The sequence below is a fragment of the Aspergillus piperis genome (assembly GCF_003184755.1).
Source record: "Aspergillus piperis CBS 112811 unplaced genomic scaffold BO85scaffold_1, whole genome shotgun sequence".
Lineage (NCBI taxonomy): Eukaryota > Fungi > Ascomycota > Eurotiomycetes > Eurotiales > Aspergillaceae > Aspergillus > Aspergillus piperis.
The window spans coordinates 2549035-2564129 of record NW_020291591.1 but is presented as its reverse complement, the minus strand read 5'-3'; the positions used below and the strand labels follow the sequence as shown (position 1 = coordinate 2564129).

Genomic DNA, 15095 nt, shown 5'->3' with positions numbered 1-15095 from the left:
CAGAAGGGATTCGCTGGTGGTCACCCACCCAACTACTAACCTCCCGGCGTGTGGCTTGAGTACGGCTGAGCGGACGGGAAGCCCTATTTTCCACACCCTATGGTCGTATGTACTTATCATTCAGTTGATGTGTCTAATATAACTTGCATGGTTTATTCAAAAAGGGTTTCTAGTTGTCGCCCACCCTCTATGCTCTTGAGGAAGGACAAAATCCTATCTCGAGTACATAAAAGTCATGCAATCCTACTATCATCAATATATTTGATGCACCCTCCTTTGCTTACTCATAGAGGCCACTGAACAGAGCAAGTGATATAAACAAAATTAACGAATCCAATAATCAAAGACTCGAGGTCCTATTCTTTTCGGCCCAAGACAGCAACATCTCACCGGTGTTCCCTTTTGTAACGGTCTGAAAGATGCTAATGGAAGTGTGTAAACTCCGACCGTATTTGCCGGAGCTTCTCTCCCTCTGTTCGACCTTTTGACTTTTTATATGATTCTCGTAGCATCCTTTGCGCAAACAGTTTGCCATTATTCATCTACTCGTCTATATCGAAAAGTGTGGCTCCCAGCTCACGAATTGCTTCTACCAGCCGTGATCATCGTCACCTGCACCGCAGCAAACCTGGTTCCGTTAGTGTACGGCTGGCGAAGAAACATGTTTGACGGACAAAGAAGAGTGGGTATGAGAAAAAAAAAAAAAAAAACCTACGCTGTTGCCGCTGCAAAAATCTCCACGCGCTTCGCCTTGACCATCAACCCCAGAACCAGAACAAACACCATGTTATAGACGAATATAGTGATCAATACTGCCGTCGGATCCTTCAAATAATACAATATAATTATAGAGGTTGCAGGAAGCAATCCCGAGATAATCAAGCTGAGCCCATACGTCCAAGACTTGATTTTCCGGTCATTGTAGTACCAGACGCCGGATTCGAGATCTTTCCGTTTCTGGTGTATGACATGTGCATTAGTAGATGTCAATAGTCATCATCCTGATAGGACTCAACGCCAGGGTACAGTGACAGGGATGAACGAGGAGAGATAAGAAAAGTATCACATACGGTATCGTGGACCCCCACCATCCGATGGAACCACGAAACAACTCGCGTGTAGACAAACCGGGTAAAACGATCCGCCTCCTCATGTCGACTGTACAATGATACCAGGTCGCTCTCATTTTCTTTATCCCATTGGCCCGGAGGCGAAAACATCATGTTTCCGTCTTGTTCGTCCAGCAGCCATGCTCGAAACACCTCTAGGTCGGTTTTCTCGGGCTTGTTGAGGCGGAGGAGTTCGGACTGTTGGAGTAGGGCTGCGTCTAGAGTTGGATCCCGTTAGTGTAATGTTTGCAGTAGAATAAAATGAAACTAAGTATTCTGTATACATGATCGGCCGCAGTCTCTGTGTTTACTGAGCGGGTGACAAAGCCTATGTGTAAGTAGTGAAGGGAGAGGGCTGGAAGCAGAAGACAAAGCATTGACAATAACAGCCTAACAAATGACCATTACATATAAAGATAAAGAAACGAAGAACGGGGACGTACTGTACTCATTCAATAACTTGCGTGCTTCGAGGACCTTCTCCCATTGATACGGGTCCTCTGAGGTCTTCATGTCCCAGACTGAGAATGGAAACGTTTTCTTCTCTTGGGATCGACTGTCCTCCTCAATAATACATCGGAGTTCATTTTCGATGTAGGCAACCTCTGCCTGAAGATAGATGAGGTTCTTTGCGTTAAGCTTGGCAAAACGTCGATAAATGGAGGAACCGGGGTCGCGGGTCATGAGGGCAGCCAGTTTGTCGTAACCTTTGGAAATGGGAGTCGACATATTTGTTGTTGAATTGTATAGTTATTGGGAAGTGTGGCAGCGTTTCTAAAGTACAGGAAGAGAACGAGACGAACGAGTTAAAACAAGACGCCGAGTCCTAACATATGGCAAGATATAAAAAGTCACTGGATCTTCTGCTTAATGTGGTGCTAGAGAGGCTATGTGTGATGCTGCTTTTGTAGGAGAGCCTGGCCAATTATATATGTGAACGGTCAGTAGAGCATGATCTCCTGCATGATGTCCCGAAATCAATGCGAAGCCTGATGATGTTTGGCACCGATCAGGGTTCCAGCCTTATATTTTGAGTATGGTGGCGTACAGTGGGTGGCCTCTAACTTCTGATCAAGCCAGACTAGACATGTATATTTACACCGATTCCCAGCCGAAGATTTTCCTGAATTCTAGGTATGACCCCAATCAAAGTGCAGCTACCTGTAAGACACACTTGCACCGAAGCTACCAATAGTATGTTCGAGGGGACCCATCCCAGCGTATAAAGGGCCATGTTGAATTTGCATGGAACGAAAGCGAGTGCAAACAAGCTCCAAGTCAGTCCCCCCATCCTCCACTAGTTGAGCCTACGGATATCGATACGATTCACGAAGCTTCTTCGCAATAGCGGGGTCCACTCGATACAACTCCTGCTGCCGCATAGAAGGCCTTCCGAGGAGAAGATCATATTCGACGTCTTCTACAACGTAGAACGCTGTCCGGTAAGGCTTGCTGCGCCCACAGAAAGACCACTGGACTTCTGCAATTCCAACTGGTTTGCGATTTCCAAGCCCCAAAACTTGGACAGAAGCCCCTGGACAAGGCTCGATGCTCGTTCCAAGTCTCTGATGTGCCTCTTTTGATATAATGTTGGTATCTGCGTGGAAGCTGAGCAACATACATCGACGCAGCTGGTTTTTTCCAGGCGGACCGGCCATGATATCATAGACAAAGTCGCATTGATCCAGCTCCTTTAAGAGCTGCGAATCATGTGATAAAGCAGAGTCCAGTGACTCTGTTAGTTCTGCGCGTCCCTCGGAGAGATCGTCGTTATGAACTGGTGTGTGGTCATTTTGATCGGAACTATACCGCTCTACTATCTGCTCATCATGTTGCAGCTGGCATGGCTCGTCCTGCTGTTGCTCCTAGTGATGTCTCAATACTTGGTTTCTTGGTGTGACTATAATAGGTAGTGATTATTGCAGATCTCACCGTTTTTCTTCTAAGAAAGTTGAAAGATGGCAGAACTGCGGATGCAGTATTGTAGAATAGTCGGCCATAGAAATATATAGACAGGACTATTTTGTTGGATTCAGTAACGTTCGAAGACGGCGAATGTTGCATTGACCGGCAGGGCGCCTTTTGCAGGTCAGATTCGATGCATAGTCAGTCATTAAAATTAACTGTGGGGTCCTAGTCACGTTTTCATGGTCGTGCGATTGGCCGGGCGTTGGCTTTTCGTCCTCAGTCTGGTCCTGCGTTTGCCAGGGTGCTAGTGCAAGAGAACTCTAATTAGTATCATTCAAATGAAGAATGAGTAAGTGAGGTTGGAGCCATCAGTAACTTACCAAAGGTGCTCCAGGACATTATAGAGGGGACTGAAGGTGAAATGACGTTGGGACATATCCCGGTAGCATTGCCGCATCGTAGAAGAGCCCGGGTGTGGAGGGGCCTTATAGCTGCGAAAAACTTCCAGCTCAGCCGCATTCGTGATTAGAACAATTCTCCGGGTCATCCCTGTATGGTATTAGAACATGTATAACATCCGGCGATGCGCTGACTACCGTGTATACCTTGTCGGTCGCCACAAGAATGGGTGAAGCAAGAGAAGTCCCGTTAGCCTTGGCCGGCGCGGCAGTGCTAAAAAATATCATTGGTAGCTTGACTCGCCTGCCCAGCCTCGTCTTCGTCACTGGGACGTGCATACAAGGCTGAAAGAGGCGAAAACACCAACCATAGCGTGACACGCGGCAGCTAATGTTGCCAATCAGATCCAGCAGCTGTTCCACACCTGAGTCACATCAAACCGAACATCACCGACGACTAAAACTTCGTAGTACTACACCATGAGATCTGCTGTAGCGCTCCAGAGTGGACTATACTTACAGGGTGTAGGGAGACACCGAGAGGTGGAAGGGATAGCTAAGGCAAATGTGCTGTTATGCATTTAATCTCATTTGCAAGATGGTAGAAAACCAGTGGAATGTATCACGAGAAACACATGTAATCTCAGCCTTGCTGACCTTACCGCCGAGCCCCTGGATCGTGGTTTCCCCTGCTTTCCCTGGCAGCCCGACCTTTTGCGACCTCAGTTTCACATCTCTTGCGCTCTGCCTCTGAAGCCTCTCTCTTGGCCTCTGCGTGTCGTTTTTCTTGTTTATCCCGATCCTCTGAAAAATGTTTTAGCTTGTCGCGTCATTCTCATTCGCCGATTACACTGTCTTACCCTTGGATTTTCGCGATATACCAATAGGGCACAGGGACGGATTCTGATCAGAAAACATCCTTGCATATATGGAGCTACGCTGCCCCAAAATGGCGTGCACACCCGAAGTATTTGGAATCACATCGTTTATATCCTCCAGAAGATAGAAGTCCTCCTCCTCGCTTATCTTGGAGGCATGAAGCCAGATACGCAATTTTATGAATTGGCGGACCGTTATCGATCTTCCGTCCGTGAGTTTGATTCTCGTCTCAGAGCCCTCACGGAGGGGCAACATGAGGCATTGATGGCCCAAAGGAGTGAGGATGTTCACCTCCGAGTTCCCCGCAAAAGATGCCAGTAGAGTCTGCTCGGTTTCATGAGGTCCATCACAGCAGATTATAACAGACTAAGACAAGTGCTAGTATAAGTCATTTGAGTTACCAGTCAAGGGGGAAACGGTGCCATTGCGATCGAGGGTCCATACCATAGCTTCGTGATGGCTTTGCCTAGACGATCTTTGGTGATGGGCAAGCACTACTGTGCTCAAATGAGAGATTGTTTTGGACCTTCCGGAGTAATCTACCGGACTTATATTTAAGTAGCATTGTGAAGCCTTGTGGTTGAGCCGCAGGTATCAGTGTCGTTTCCTGTCGGACATGTTTATGCAGCGTGGAAGAGGTGCATTTCGGGGGAACAGAACCTCGAGGCTGAACAGGATCAGTCCAGATCAAGAACAGTCTCAGCCAGATAAGGCTTACCCATGTTCATCACTGAGACCTTTTCATGAGGAGGAATGGGCTGCTATGGAAAATTTGGGCTCGCTTATGAGCGTGTGGTTGAATGCAGATGATGGGGGCCCTAATGCAAGCAAGTCGGGCATCAGGAAACGATAGGAACAAATGTTAATGGCTGGTGGATGTCGATGTTATTAGTTGTATATTATTTCACTCTACTTGAAGCCGTAGATCATCTTACGTGGAGGGTCAGTAACCACCAACCGTCAGCAATTCGGTTGAGCAATTGCGATGGGGTGCGTCCTCGCCCTTGCGCTTGTGGAACAACTAAGTCAAATTACTAGCAACATGACCATTCTCTTGCATAAGAGAACAAGGATATTAATTGGTAGAGATAAGGTAAAAAAGCAAATTACATTTATCTGCCCTTGACGTGGTTTTGACGCCGACGCTGACGCCGCCACCCCGTGCACCTGATAAAGGAAAGCTGACCAGCCGCACAACCCCGCAGGACAAAAATGGATTCCGACTGCACACATAAACACAGCCTGTCGACTTGAACTATTAAGGGCATAGCCTCACAGGTCAAGGCATTCCCACCATCCTTTGTTGTTCAGGATGACCGCGTACCATAACCTTGGGGATGTCGGAGCTGGGTTGCAGCAGCTTGTATTGCGAGATCGTGGGCGAGCCGATCAACACGTCAAATTGATCGTTTTCGACCACATAGAAGTCCGTTTGGTAAGTTCTGACACCCTGGGCAAAGCGCCAGTCCACAGGGACTTTTCCGATCGTTGGAATGAGGGTTGTGTCCCCGGCTATTCTGAATGACACCAGTGACTGCTCGCAAGGCTCCAGCGGTAGGCCGAGTTTGTCAAAGACGACACTTCGCATGATACTGACCTCGCTCTGGGTATCCATGGAGATTCTCACACCTTTCTTCTCTTGGCTTCTAGTTATTAGGTAGCCGTTCCTGGTGAATTCGGGCCGTGCGAGCTCATACTCATCAGTGATATCTCCCCACTGTGGCTGTCCATTCGGTGACAGAGGGGTTGTGGTGGTGGTGTCCTGTCCACTGGGTGTTTCACTCGGACTGAGCACGCCAGACGGAACATCACTCGGCAGCTGTTGGTCCGAAGGACTCGACTCGTCTGAATTTGTGTGTATGGAAGGTCCTTTGGCTAGCCTGTTCACTAAGGCTAGTAGTCCTTCTGTTGTCCCTCCAGCTATTGGGATGTCCACTGACTGCTGCTCGTCTGAAACAGATGCTACCCCGTCCACGCTTGCTCTACCAGGTGTATGAGAGCCGTTGATCGATGACTCATTGTGCTTGGAATCGTCTTGAGGATGCTCTGGGCTTAAAGATACCGCTTTTTGGACCCAGCGACTTGAATAAATACGGGGTACTTTGAAGAGGAATACCAATGCCGTCAGCAGCCACCATAGTATCGCCCTAAAAGGTCGAAAGACAGCAAGGAGATGGGCGAGCCAGCGTGGATGCATCATGTCTGTTGTGTGGTTTTGGGTTTCAACTTCTGAAGGCAGCAGTTAGAGACGGTGCGAGGGCCGTTAATGGCTTCGAAAGAGCTAGAACTGTCCTACCATTCTGTGGCTGTGAGCTTTGTCTGACTGGCATCTGGATTAAAATGAGGGGATCCTTTGTTGTAGCACACAAAGCCCAATTACAAGCGATTCGAATGATGCCTATGGACAAGGACAAATGAGAAGGAATGTGCTATGGTAAGAAGGCGAGTCAGAAGTGAATGTTCAAGGTAGAACGGACCGAATGTATATATAGACCCTTTTCAAAAATTGATTGCCAGAAGATACCAGGACCTGCAGACATACAGCAACGAAAGAAAACGGATCTAAAGAGGAGGGGAGGGTAACAAGATGGAGAACGATCTTAGATATGCAAAGATCCGGTTGCATTCCTTGAGGACTGGCAAACCGATACCTTCCTAGCCAGTTGGGTTTCAATGGATTTCCTGGGCAGAACGGCGGGGACCCGGCTCACACATGCCGAGCAATAGTACCCAGGTCGGTCGAAAGTCCGGGACTTTCAATACTTTAATACAGACATTTACCCATTCGCACGCGGTTATTCATGTCTCCGTTGCCTCACTTCTATTGACGTGGCCCGCGGTATTACCAATGTTTCAATCTTTCCCTAACTAACCGTTTCTAGAGCAAATTTCCGTTAGAACAGTCATTCTCCTGGAGCATAGGGCTTCTGGCAGACGATTTTAGATCCCATAAACCCCTAATCCTACCACGGTCCGTACCTCCCACAGTTCCCGAACGACGGTAGGGAAGGGAGCCGATTGTTCCTGCAGATTACTTATGTTACTGGATACTGCATCCGTCTTCACGTTCCTGCTGAGGGAAAGCATGCATTTGGAAAATAAAAGAGGTTGGGCTTTTCCCCCAGATGATACGCCCTAAAAAGAAAATGGATTCATCCTAATCCTCGCCATATAATGTAAGGACAAGGAGAAGAAACTTACAGAGAGAGCATACTGATGTAGGTCGTCGTAGATAGCCGTTCCCATCAGACTTGTCTCTTTTTCCCGGGTAGTATTTTTTATTTCTCTTTTTTGTGTTTTTGCAAGAGACTGGGGAAGGTACATACAGGTTTCCAGGTTTCCGAGTATCATGACGAAGTACTCCGTTCCATTCGCTGTCAATGCCACAGGAAGACAGGAAGTTACTGTTGCAATTGGGAATTTCCTGCCAGCACAGCGACGACGGTTGCTGGGTCCGCCGCAGCTCATATCCAGTAATGGCGGATGGTTGATGGCTGCCGCGTAACTCTGCAGATCTAGGCTAGGTCACGCGTACCTGAACATCCCCCAGCTCTTCAATTTGCTCCATGTGCACAGAAAGTAGTAAATTAGGTTATGGTTCGCATAGATTCATGGCCTAGTAGTTCTGTTGTAGCAGCTATTAATCTGTTGTCGTCTATTGTAATCATAATGGAATGTAGAAAATGCCATTATTACATAAATTCCCGCGGTTAAGTGGTTGCAGCCCCCCCCCCCCCCCCCCCCCACCCCCCCCCCCCCCCCCCCCGGCGGAATACCCTGATCTTCCGTCGGGGATAAGATACCTCGTGCTGGACAACGGAAGATGGGAAGATGCCGGGTGGTTCAGCTGTTGATTGGTTATGATTACTAGCTTCGGTCCTTCGACGGGGTTTAACCAGCCTTATGCCTTGAAACGGTATTGTCAGTGAACTGTAAGTGGTGAGTGGCGGTATAGTACTAGTTACATGAGCAAAGGACGGCACTTGCACCTTATTACATCCATCATTGTCCATTGTCCTTGTTGAAAGGAGTCTAATTCCATGGTGCACTCCTTCGAATATTACCTTCGCACCATTTTTTTCCCGCGGTATTCGAAAAATTTCAAGTAACGCTGCGAATATCTCTAAAACATCATGTAACGTAATCCCCCCAATCCCCCCCCCCCCCCACACACACACATGAACATTCGTCCTTGACCGCAAACAAGGATCAATGGAGCAAAAGACGCCGTCTTCCATGCGATCGACGACTATCACTTTAGTCCTGATCTACGGATATGTCTTGACACATTACATTTTATTCATTTCCATTCAAGAAATCTGCAAGTATTTTCCCAAAAGCATACTTTTTCTTATGGACCCTTGTTCTTTTGCAAGGATCGTATATATTCTTCCGTATTTAACATCGGCTTGTATGGATTCATTTGAATTTCAACAAATGCAAAAAATGGACTTGAAAGAACATATGTGAAGACTTTTAGCCATGTGTATGTGTATCAGTATTTTATTCTGAAGTCATTTGATTACTTTTTGACTTGATTTTCTCGAAAAAGGGAACGGGCTGTCGTTCCATCCCAGCGACACTAGAGTGGTAGCTAAACTGTACCTTGGCGGTGCCGCCTCACTGAGCAATTTTGCTCACCAGAAAATGGTCAACCGTCTGACACCCGCTAGAAGATTTTCATGGAAGGGTTTTTTGGGCGACAAATATTTCTTGGGTGGTGGTGCGAAGCCGGGTGCGATTTCACTTTTCCCTTTCTGCTCGTCTGCATCACCATTGCGCGTTGTGTCTTTTTTTCCTTTTGGGGGCGGGTGGCGGATAAGCAGGAACTACTCCGTAATAAGGACTACTATCTAGGCTCCCACATTTGGTTCTGCTACGCAGAGGAAATACTCCTACGTCATTCCGCATAATCGGGGTTATTGACACCAGCATACAGAAAAGAACTTGATCTTCTAGTTATTCTAAGTAGATTATCATAAAGTAGGCAATTATGGTATACTACTACAACATGATAGCGAGGTAAAGCTTTGGTCATTCATTTCAGCGGCAGCATATCAGTAAAACAAACTATTGTAGTTAATCTGGCAGATCCATTTGTCGATTCAAAAACCAACTACTTTTCTTATCCAACTAATCTCTCCTAGGTTGCAGATGACACGTGCTACTCACAGCACGCATAACTTATAGACGTTACACGATCGGAACCCCTAGCTTGTGGCAGTTTGAGTTGCAGGCCCAGGGCCAGGACTGTTGACGATTATGTCAGATGACAAGACAATCCTCATTGGACGAGGGACTGTCGAGACATCATGATTCAACCCATTGATGAAAATTTATGCATTGTGATTTTGCTTGGACCTATAAGCTTGCTAAGCTTGCCAAGATCATAGAGGCTGTTGTTGTCCGTGGTAGACTGGAAAAAAGAAGTTTAACTGGTGGGAGTACCTACGCCTTGATCATGTGACATGAAGAAGCGCGAAGATGTCGAAGATGAGGCCATGGATATAGCGGTTGACCGTGCCAGTAAAGGCAGTAGCAGATTGTATCTCGTTGGTCAAGGTGAAATGAATTATTCAGGGAATGGAGAGTAAGTTCACCTATCTGAGAGAAAATTCAGGTTCTATCCAAGCTACAATAATGTGAATGTGATAAGTCCAAAAATTGGGTGAGGGCTTTTCTCATACACTGCCAGCACGATGTTTCGATGCTTTTTGATCTTGTCCTACGTAACATACAACTGATAGCAGATGGGCAATCTGGCGCGGTAATCTCAAAGGATAGTTTACATCAACCTCTCGTGATATTAGTAGTTGGTGAAGACATACAGAAAAATCTAACAGCAGTATCCGAGGGCTGCTTTATGCAGATTGGAGTGAATATTTATGACCAAGTCCATGAACCTACTTGCTCACCCATATTCTACCTCACTTGATATCGCAAAGATTACCACGCACTGCACCAACATTCCCCGAAGCGCCAGTCTGAGATTAACGGTACCCCTCGTCACGGCGCTATTTACTGCGATATGCCGTTCCTGACTCCCTAATCTCTAGAAAGCTGGATTGGCGTTTGTGAGAAGCTGCACGAAGTAGGCCTACAAACACAACCCCGTCAGTCCGATCAATCAATCTACTCCCAGCCAACGAATTTAATCGGAGAACATACCTGAAACCAAGTACCCGCCTCAGGCGCCGGCTGCAAGGCATCGCTATACCCGCAGTGCGCATCGTATCGAGTAGCCGAGCTGTCAGAGGTGCCGTCACTCTCGCCTCCAGGCTTCACCCAGACGAAGGCGTCGACGAGCGCATCGCCGGTGCTGGTGGTCGGGCGGACGCCGAAGCCAGTGTTGATGACATTGCACCAGTCACCCCAGGCCTGCTGGCCCGTGGGCTGTTTGCCGTTGCGGCCTAGAAGTTAGCGATTCAGTTAGCCAGAGTTAGGTCGGAGGAGGACGGGGTGTGAGAATGCGCATACCGGTATCGACGATAAAGTGGGCGTCGAAGCCCTGCGCCTCTAGCAACGGGGCAATAGCATTGATATACTGTTGCTCATCGCAGACGCTATTTCCCTGGGTGTAGGAGGGACAGGAGGAAATGGTCCAGGCATTGTAGTTGGCGACATTCGTGGCCAGGCCGCGCACCGCGGCGGGAGAACTGGCGTTCTTGTAGACGCTTGCAAACAGGTCGGCGGCGGGTTGTTGATTTGCGGGCCAGCCCAGCCAACCGGCGTGTCCTGCAGGATCCTTGGTCAGAACCTTTCAAGAGGGACTGTTAGGGGGACGGGGGATGATAGGAAGCCTACCGGCGTCAAGATACATGGCCACGTTGGGGAGATTGAGTTGAGTCAGCGCATAATTAGTACATTCAAGGTAGGCACTTTGAGCATTGGCACATTTGGCCACATTGAGGTTTGTCACCAGGTTGGCGAGACTGTCGGGCTCTGTTGGAGGTGATATTTAGCGTTCAGATGCAGTAGATAGTGTCCGAATTAGTGGAAAGACACTCACCAATAACCAGAAGGGTATGAACATCCGAATACTGCACAAGAACCTCGCGGATGGAATCAATGTAGGCCTTGTAGTGTTCAACCCCGTTGTCCGCAATCGAATACTCGCCGTTACTGGCGAGAGCGGCGCAGTCGCGGTCAGGGAGGTCGTACACCACAAACTGACCCGCGATAGGGGGGCTTGCTCCGGCAGAATTCTGAGATTTGATGTCGGCCAGATAGTCCGCCATGGTAGGAACTTTGTCAGCGGTATCCCTGGAAAGTGTCAACACGAATCTAATACAAATTACATTGTGGAATGAGGAAGCATACAGCCATACGAAAGAAGGTACCTTGGCTGCGGCGGTTGCCGCCGCCTGGAGCGAGGAAAGAGAACCAGTGAGCGATGGGATGGCCAAAGAGGCGACTTCCGATGAGTAGTACGGGTTCACGTAAAGCTGGTATCCGCTGAATGGGTTGCCACTAGCGCTGGCCGTGGTAGTCGGTGAGGCAGAGGCGGCAGGGCTGCTAGTAGCAGTTGTTGTCGTCACTGCAGCAGTGGTAGTACTAGTAGTTGTCTTTAAGGTAGTGGCAGAGCCCGAGCCTGTCGCTGGCGTACACTGAGCATAGTCTGATGGTCATGGTCACTCGGCTGTGGAACAGTAAGACTTCGGTAAGGAACTCTTACATTCATTTATAGTTGAGCATGTTGCACCAGCCACGCAACTTGTGGCCCCTGAATACCCTTGACCCCCACATTGTCCCCAAAGGGTTTGCTGGGCTTGGATCCCGAACGGCAGAAACGCCAATGCGAGAGATAACGTGTAGTGCATTCTGATACTGGGATATCCAACGGTAGCCAAAGAGATGTCGGTTTTTGTTGAACTGCTCTGAACTCTCCTGCTAGTCGGGAAAACGGACAGACTTTATAATGTCATTTTCCCTGGCTCACAGATGCACTCCGCGTTGTCCTCGGAAGCAGCGCCGTCTTTCAACTGCCAACGCCAATTCTTGGTCCCGGAAGATGGCTCAATTTCGTCGCAGTGTCCAAGAAAGCTACCAGACGAAGCCATACTCCGTTCTGTATTGGGATACAGGATCCGTCAGCATTATATCAGCGGGCCACTATCACTTGAAAGTTGCAAGTATACGCCGACGCCGAGAGAGCTAAACAAGCCATCGGTCGGTGGCGTTGAGACATCTCCCTAACCGATGCGGAGAGCATACTGAAGAATCACGGATACCTGAAGAAATCCCCGTGCAGCCCTATAATCCGGCAGATGAACATGATCTAATCCGAGGGGTCTTTCGGTATTTTTCTGACTGGTTGCGAGCCAGTCACGGCCGCACGGCCCGTTCAGCCTGCATCCGCGCTACCAGGGTAAAATGCCAAGCCAATGCAGGGACTGGCGTAGATCCCATTTAGCCAGAATTGCCGGGTTTAACAGCCCGGGTGAATTGCTGGAGAAGAAACATAGACCTATGTGGTGCCTAGATCTTTGCTAACCTAATTTTGCTGTTGACTTGCGGAAGGCAGCGCGCATGACTTTGGCCATTGAGCGGAGACGGTCTGAGTAGGTCTGTTAGGTCATTACTCTATATGGAACTATTTCAGCTCATTAAAGAAGCTGATTCTAGAAATCCTTAAGCCGTTATATATTGAAAATCTATTTTCCTATATGGCTATAGTGCTTTAGTCGATGGCTTTGTTAGTTAGTGTATGCTTGCTAGACCTATCGAACCGGCCCCATATTAAGATCCATTTCCCTCCATTCCTCCAAAGTATCCTGTGCCAACTCGAAGAATATCGGAAGCCTATGGAACCTTCCCGGTGTATGCTCTTCTAGTAAAACAGCCTTTGCGTGCCTAGTATAGCCCTGACCAAAGCCAAGGCCCACCACAGCTGCAAACAGTTCACGGCCTTGGCTGGAGTGGCAAGGGCCACGTTGCTCCGGCAGGGCTTCACCTGTTTGTGGCTCCCAAAGTCTCCCATCGAGTGCCCTAAGTACCCCGGACAGAGTTGTTTGGGGTTGATTCCAACATGAAGACGTCTCGCGCGGTCCCAGGGCGTGGCTGACCACTCGCACCGCCTTGGCTGTAAAGTAAAAGTAACCCTCATCGTCCATTCTGCCACCGGGGACCCAACTACTGTCAAAGCGGTGCCGGATATCATAGGGAGGCGTGTCAGGCTCATTCGATATGTGATCCTTCTCTGTGGAAAATCGTGGAGCCGTGGACACGGATGTTTCCGGGAGCTCTGGGAAAGACGAAAGACGCCTATCTGGGGGCTCTTTCCAACCGGCGATCAACCAGTCAGCTTTGTTGCTCCTCTTCAAGTACTCCTGTGCAAGAGCTATAGTTGCACGTATGCGGTCCGTTGACGCGAACTCTTTAGGATTGAGGGAGACCCCAAAGAGGCCCATAATACTGAATACCATGTCAACCGGTCGCTTGGAAGTTCTAAAGAAGGAAGATTGCCAGAGGGAGTGGCGTGACCAATTTGACCCGTTCCAAATTGTTTGTGTAGCGTCTGCAAAGGCAGTGATCTCCCTCTTCCGCGTTTGGTAGTTTCCAAAAATTCTCAATTGCATCACTGTTGGTTCTGCGTTGGCGGTCATTTGGCAAATAGCGTTTCCTGACCCTCGGCGGATGACTTGGAGGAGGTCCACGAGTCTGGAAAAGGCAGACATATCAGGTACGACAGACTCCACACGACACATGCAGCGTCGAGGGTCGTCAGATACCATTAAATCAACCAAGGGTCTCTCGGGAGGAATATGAAGGCCCTCTGCCGAAACAAGCACATAGGCTTCGGAGACAATCGCCTCTTGCAACGTCCAAGCGCGCAGGATCCAGTCTGTCTCTTCATCCAAACACACCAGCTTCATGAGGCCACCGGGCAAAACCAGCGGAAGTCCCGTCTTGTAAATATCGAACATCCTCTGGATCTGCCATGCCTTGTCGTTTCTATCAGTTTGCATTATACAAAGTCTATCAAGCCAGATATAGTTTAATCGACGACGCTTGCACGCAATGCATGCATGTTGTATGATGTTGATACTGATCGGATCACCGTCAAGCGCGCCCTCGACAACAATTGTGCCTGAGAGCGAATCGGTGCGATTTCCTTGCCAGATGTACGAGATTGCCGCGTAGGCGGCTGGCGGTCGGTTGCCAAATTTGAAGTCGTCAAACTGTACGATCCGGAGGACGGGGCCTTGGTTGCTGAGTAGAGCTGCGCATTCGACGAGACGAAATTTCTCGGGAGAACCAATGTTGGTTAGATCGACTAGATTTTGTTGCGAGATATTCAGAGGGACCTCTAAGATCACCTTGGATTCCATGGGGCCTGTGGTAGTACGTGATAGGGGCGAACACAAGTTAATCGGAATTGGTGAGTCGTGGGTTGAAGCTAGAAGGAATGTGCATCAGTAGGGTCAATTGATAAGTCGGTAAGGCGGTTACCCCACCCTGCAGATACATACCAAACGTAGGTGGGATGTATCAACACTCTAGATCAATCAGTCACTAGTCTATCATACTAGAATTAGGTGGGGTGCGCCGAGTGTTTGTACTATGTACCCCGTAGGTGTATGTCAATACGACTAGAACAATAAGGCCGAAGAAAGTTTCTAATAAGGGAAACAATTGATTCAAAGCCTCAAAGCATAGGAAGCTGATGCCGATTTGTGGTTCGTTGGATACCGCATAATTCCATCCCAGGGTTATCGATATACAACCACAGAGGTCGTCTCTATGGCCCCCCCAATTTACCTCCTTCTCGCCACTTTCCTACTCTGTATTACTTCCTCTC

The 15095-nt window shown here is 48.5% G+C and overlaps 6 protein-coding genes across 6 annotated transcripts; 1 reads left to right on the top strand and 5 right to left on the bottom strand.

The window, feature by feature from the left end:
• Positions 1-438: 438 nt before the first annotated feature.
• BO85DRAFT_23205 (uncharacterized protein) lies at positions 439-1991 on the bottom strand. The gene is made up of 4 exons (XM_025654781.1): positions 1553-1991; positions 1071-1327; positions 716-957; positions 439-628 (listed from the first exon to the last, which is right to left on the bottom strand). Exons 1-4 carry the CDS (start codon positions 1836-1838, stop codon positions 577-579), a joined length of 837 nt encoding a protein of 278 aa, XP_025521330.1. The 5' UTR covers positions 1839-1991; the 3' UTR covers positions 439-576.
• Positions 1992-2416: 425 nt separating this feature from the next.
• On the bottom strand, positions 2417-3416 carry BO85DRAFT_455415 (retropepsin-like aspartic protease; the record flags this gene model as incomplete). The annotated part of the gene is made up of 4 exons (XM_025661385.1): positions 2417-2974; positions 3042-3188; positions 3251-3321; positions 3398-3416. The coding sequence occupies 4 exons, from the start codon at positions 3414-3416 to the stop codon at positions 2417-2419; spliced, it is 795 nt and encodes a 264-aa protein (XP_025521329.1).
• A 566-nt stretch (positions 3417-3982) lies between these two features.
• On the bottom strand, positions 3983-6491 carry BO85DRAFT_515911 (retropepsin-like aspartic protease; the record flags this gene model as incomplete). The annotated part of the gene is made up of 3 exons (XM_025664815.1): positions 3983-4219; positions 4276-4660; positions 5619-6491. 3 exons carry the CDS (start codon positions 6489-6491, stop codon positions 4074-4076), a joined length of 1404 nt encoding a protein of 467 aa, XP_025521328.1. The 3' UTR covers positions 3983-4073.
• A 709-nt stretch (positions 6492-7200) lies between these two features.
• BO85DRAFT_23157 (uncharacterized protein) lies at positions 7201-7868 on the top strand. The gene is made up of 2 exons (XM_025654780.1): positions 7201-7401; positions 7531-7868. Exons 1-2 carry the CDS (start codon positions 7332-7334, stop codon positions 7797-7799), a joined length of 339 nt encoding a protein of 112 aa, XP_025521327.1. The 5' UTR covers positions 7201-7331; the 3' UTR covers positions 7800-7868.
• A 2478-nt stretch (positions 7869-10346) lies between these two features.
• On the bottom strand, positions 10347-12114 carry BO85DRAFT_495276 (1,4-beta-D-glucan cellobiohydrolase C; the record flags this gene model as incomplete). The annotated part of the gene is made up of 7 exons (XM_025663905.1): positions 10347-10391; positions 10463-10704; positions 10772-11029; positions 11099-11236; positions 11304-11557; positions 11615-11912; positions 11970-12114. The coding sequence occupies 7 exons, from the start codon at positions 12112-12114 to the stop codon at positions 10347-10349; spliced, it is 1380 nt and encodes a 459-aa protein (XP_025521326.1).
• Positions 12115-13014: 900 nt separating this feature from the next.
• On the bottom strand, positions 13015-14625 carry BO85DRAFT_465276 (uncharacterized protein; the record flags this gene model as incomplete). Its single annotated transcript, XM_025662045.1, has 1 exon — positions 13015-14625. The coding sequence occupies one exon, from the start codon at positions 14623-14625 to the stop codon at positions 13015-13017; it is 1611 nt and encodes a 536-aa protein (XP_025521325.1).
• Positions 14626-15095: the final 470 nt, after the last annotated feature.

Coding starts and splice junctions, on each gene's coding strand:
- BO85DRAFT_23205 (XM_025654781.1), bottom strand. CDS start 1,838: ATGTCGACTCCCATTTCCAAAGGTTACGACAAACTGGCTGCCCTCATG. Junction 1,328..1,552: donor CAAGTTATTGAATGAGTACA/GTACGTCCCCGT, acceptor ATCCAACTCTAG/ACGCAGCCCTACTCCAACAG. Junction 958..1,070: donor TGGTGGGGGTCCACGATACC/GTATGTGATACT, acceptor GTCATACACCAG/AAACGGAAAGATCTCGAATC.
- BO85DRAFT_23157 (XM_025654780.1), top strand. CDS start 7,332: ATGTTACTGGATACTGCATCCGTCTTCACGTTCCTGCTGAGGGAAAGC. Junction 7,402..7,530: donor GCATTTGGAAAATAAAAGAG/GTTGGGCTTTTC, acceptor CGTCGTAGATAG/CCGTTCCCATCAGACTTGTC.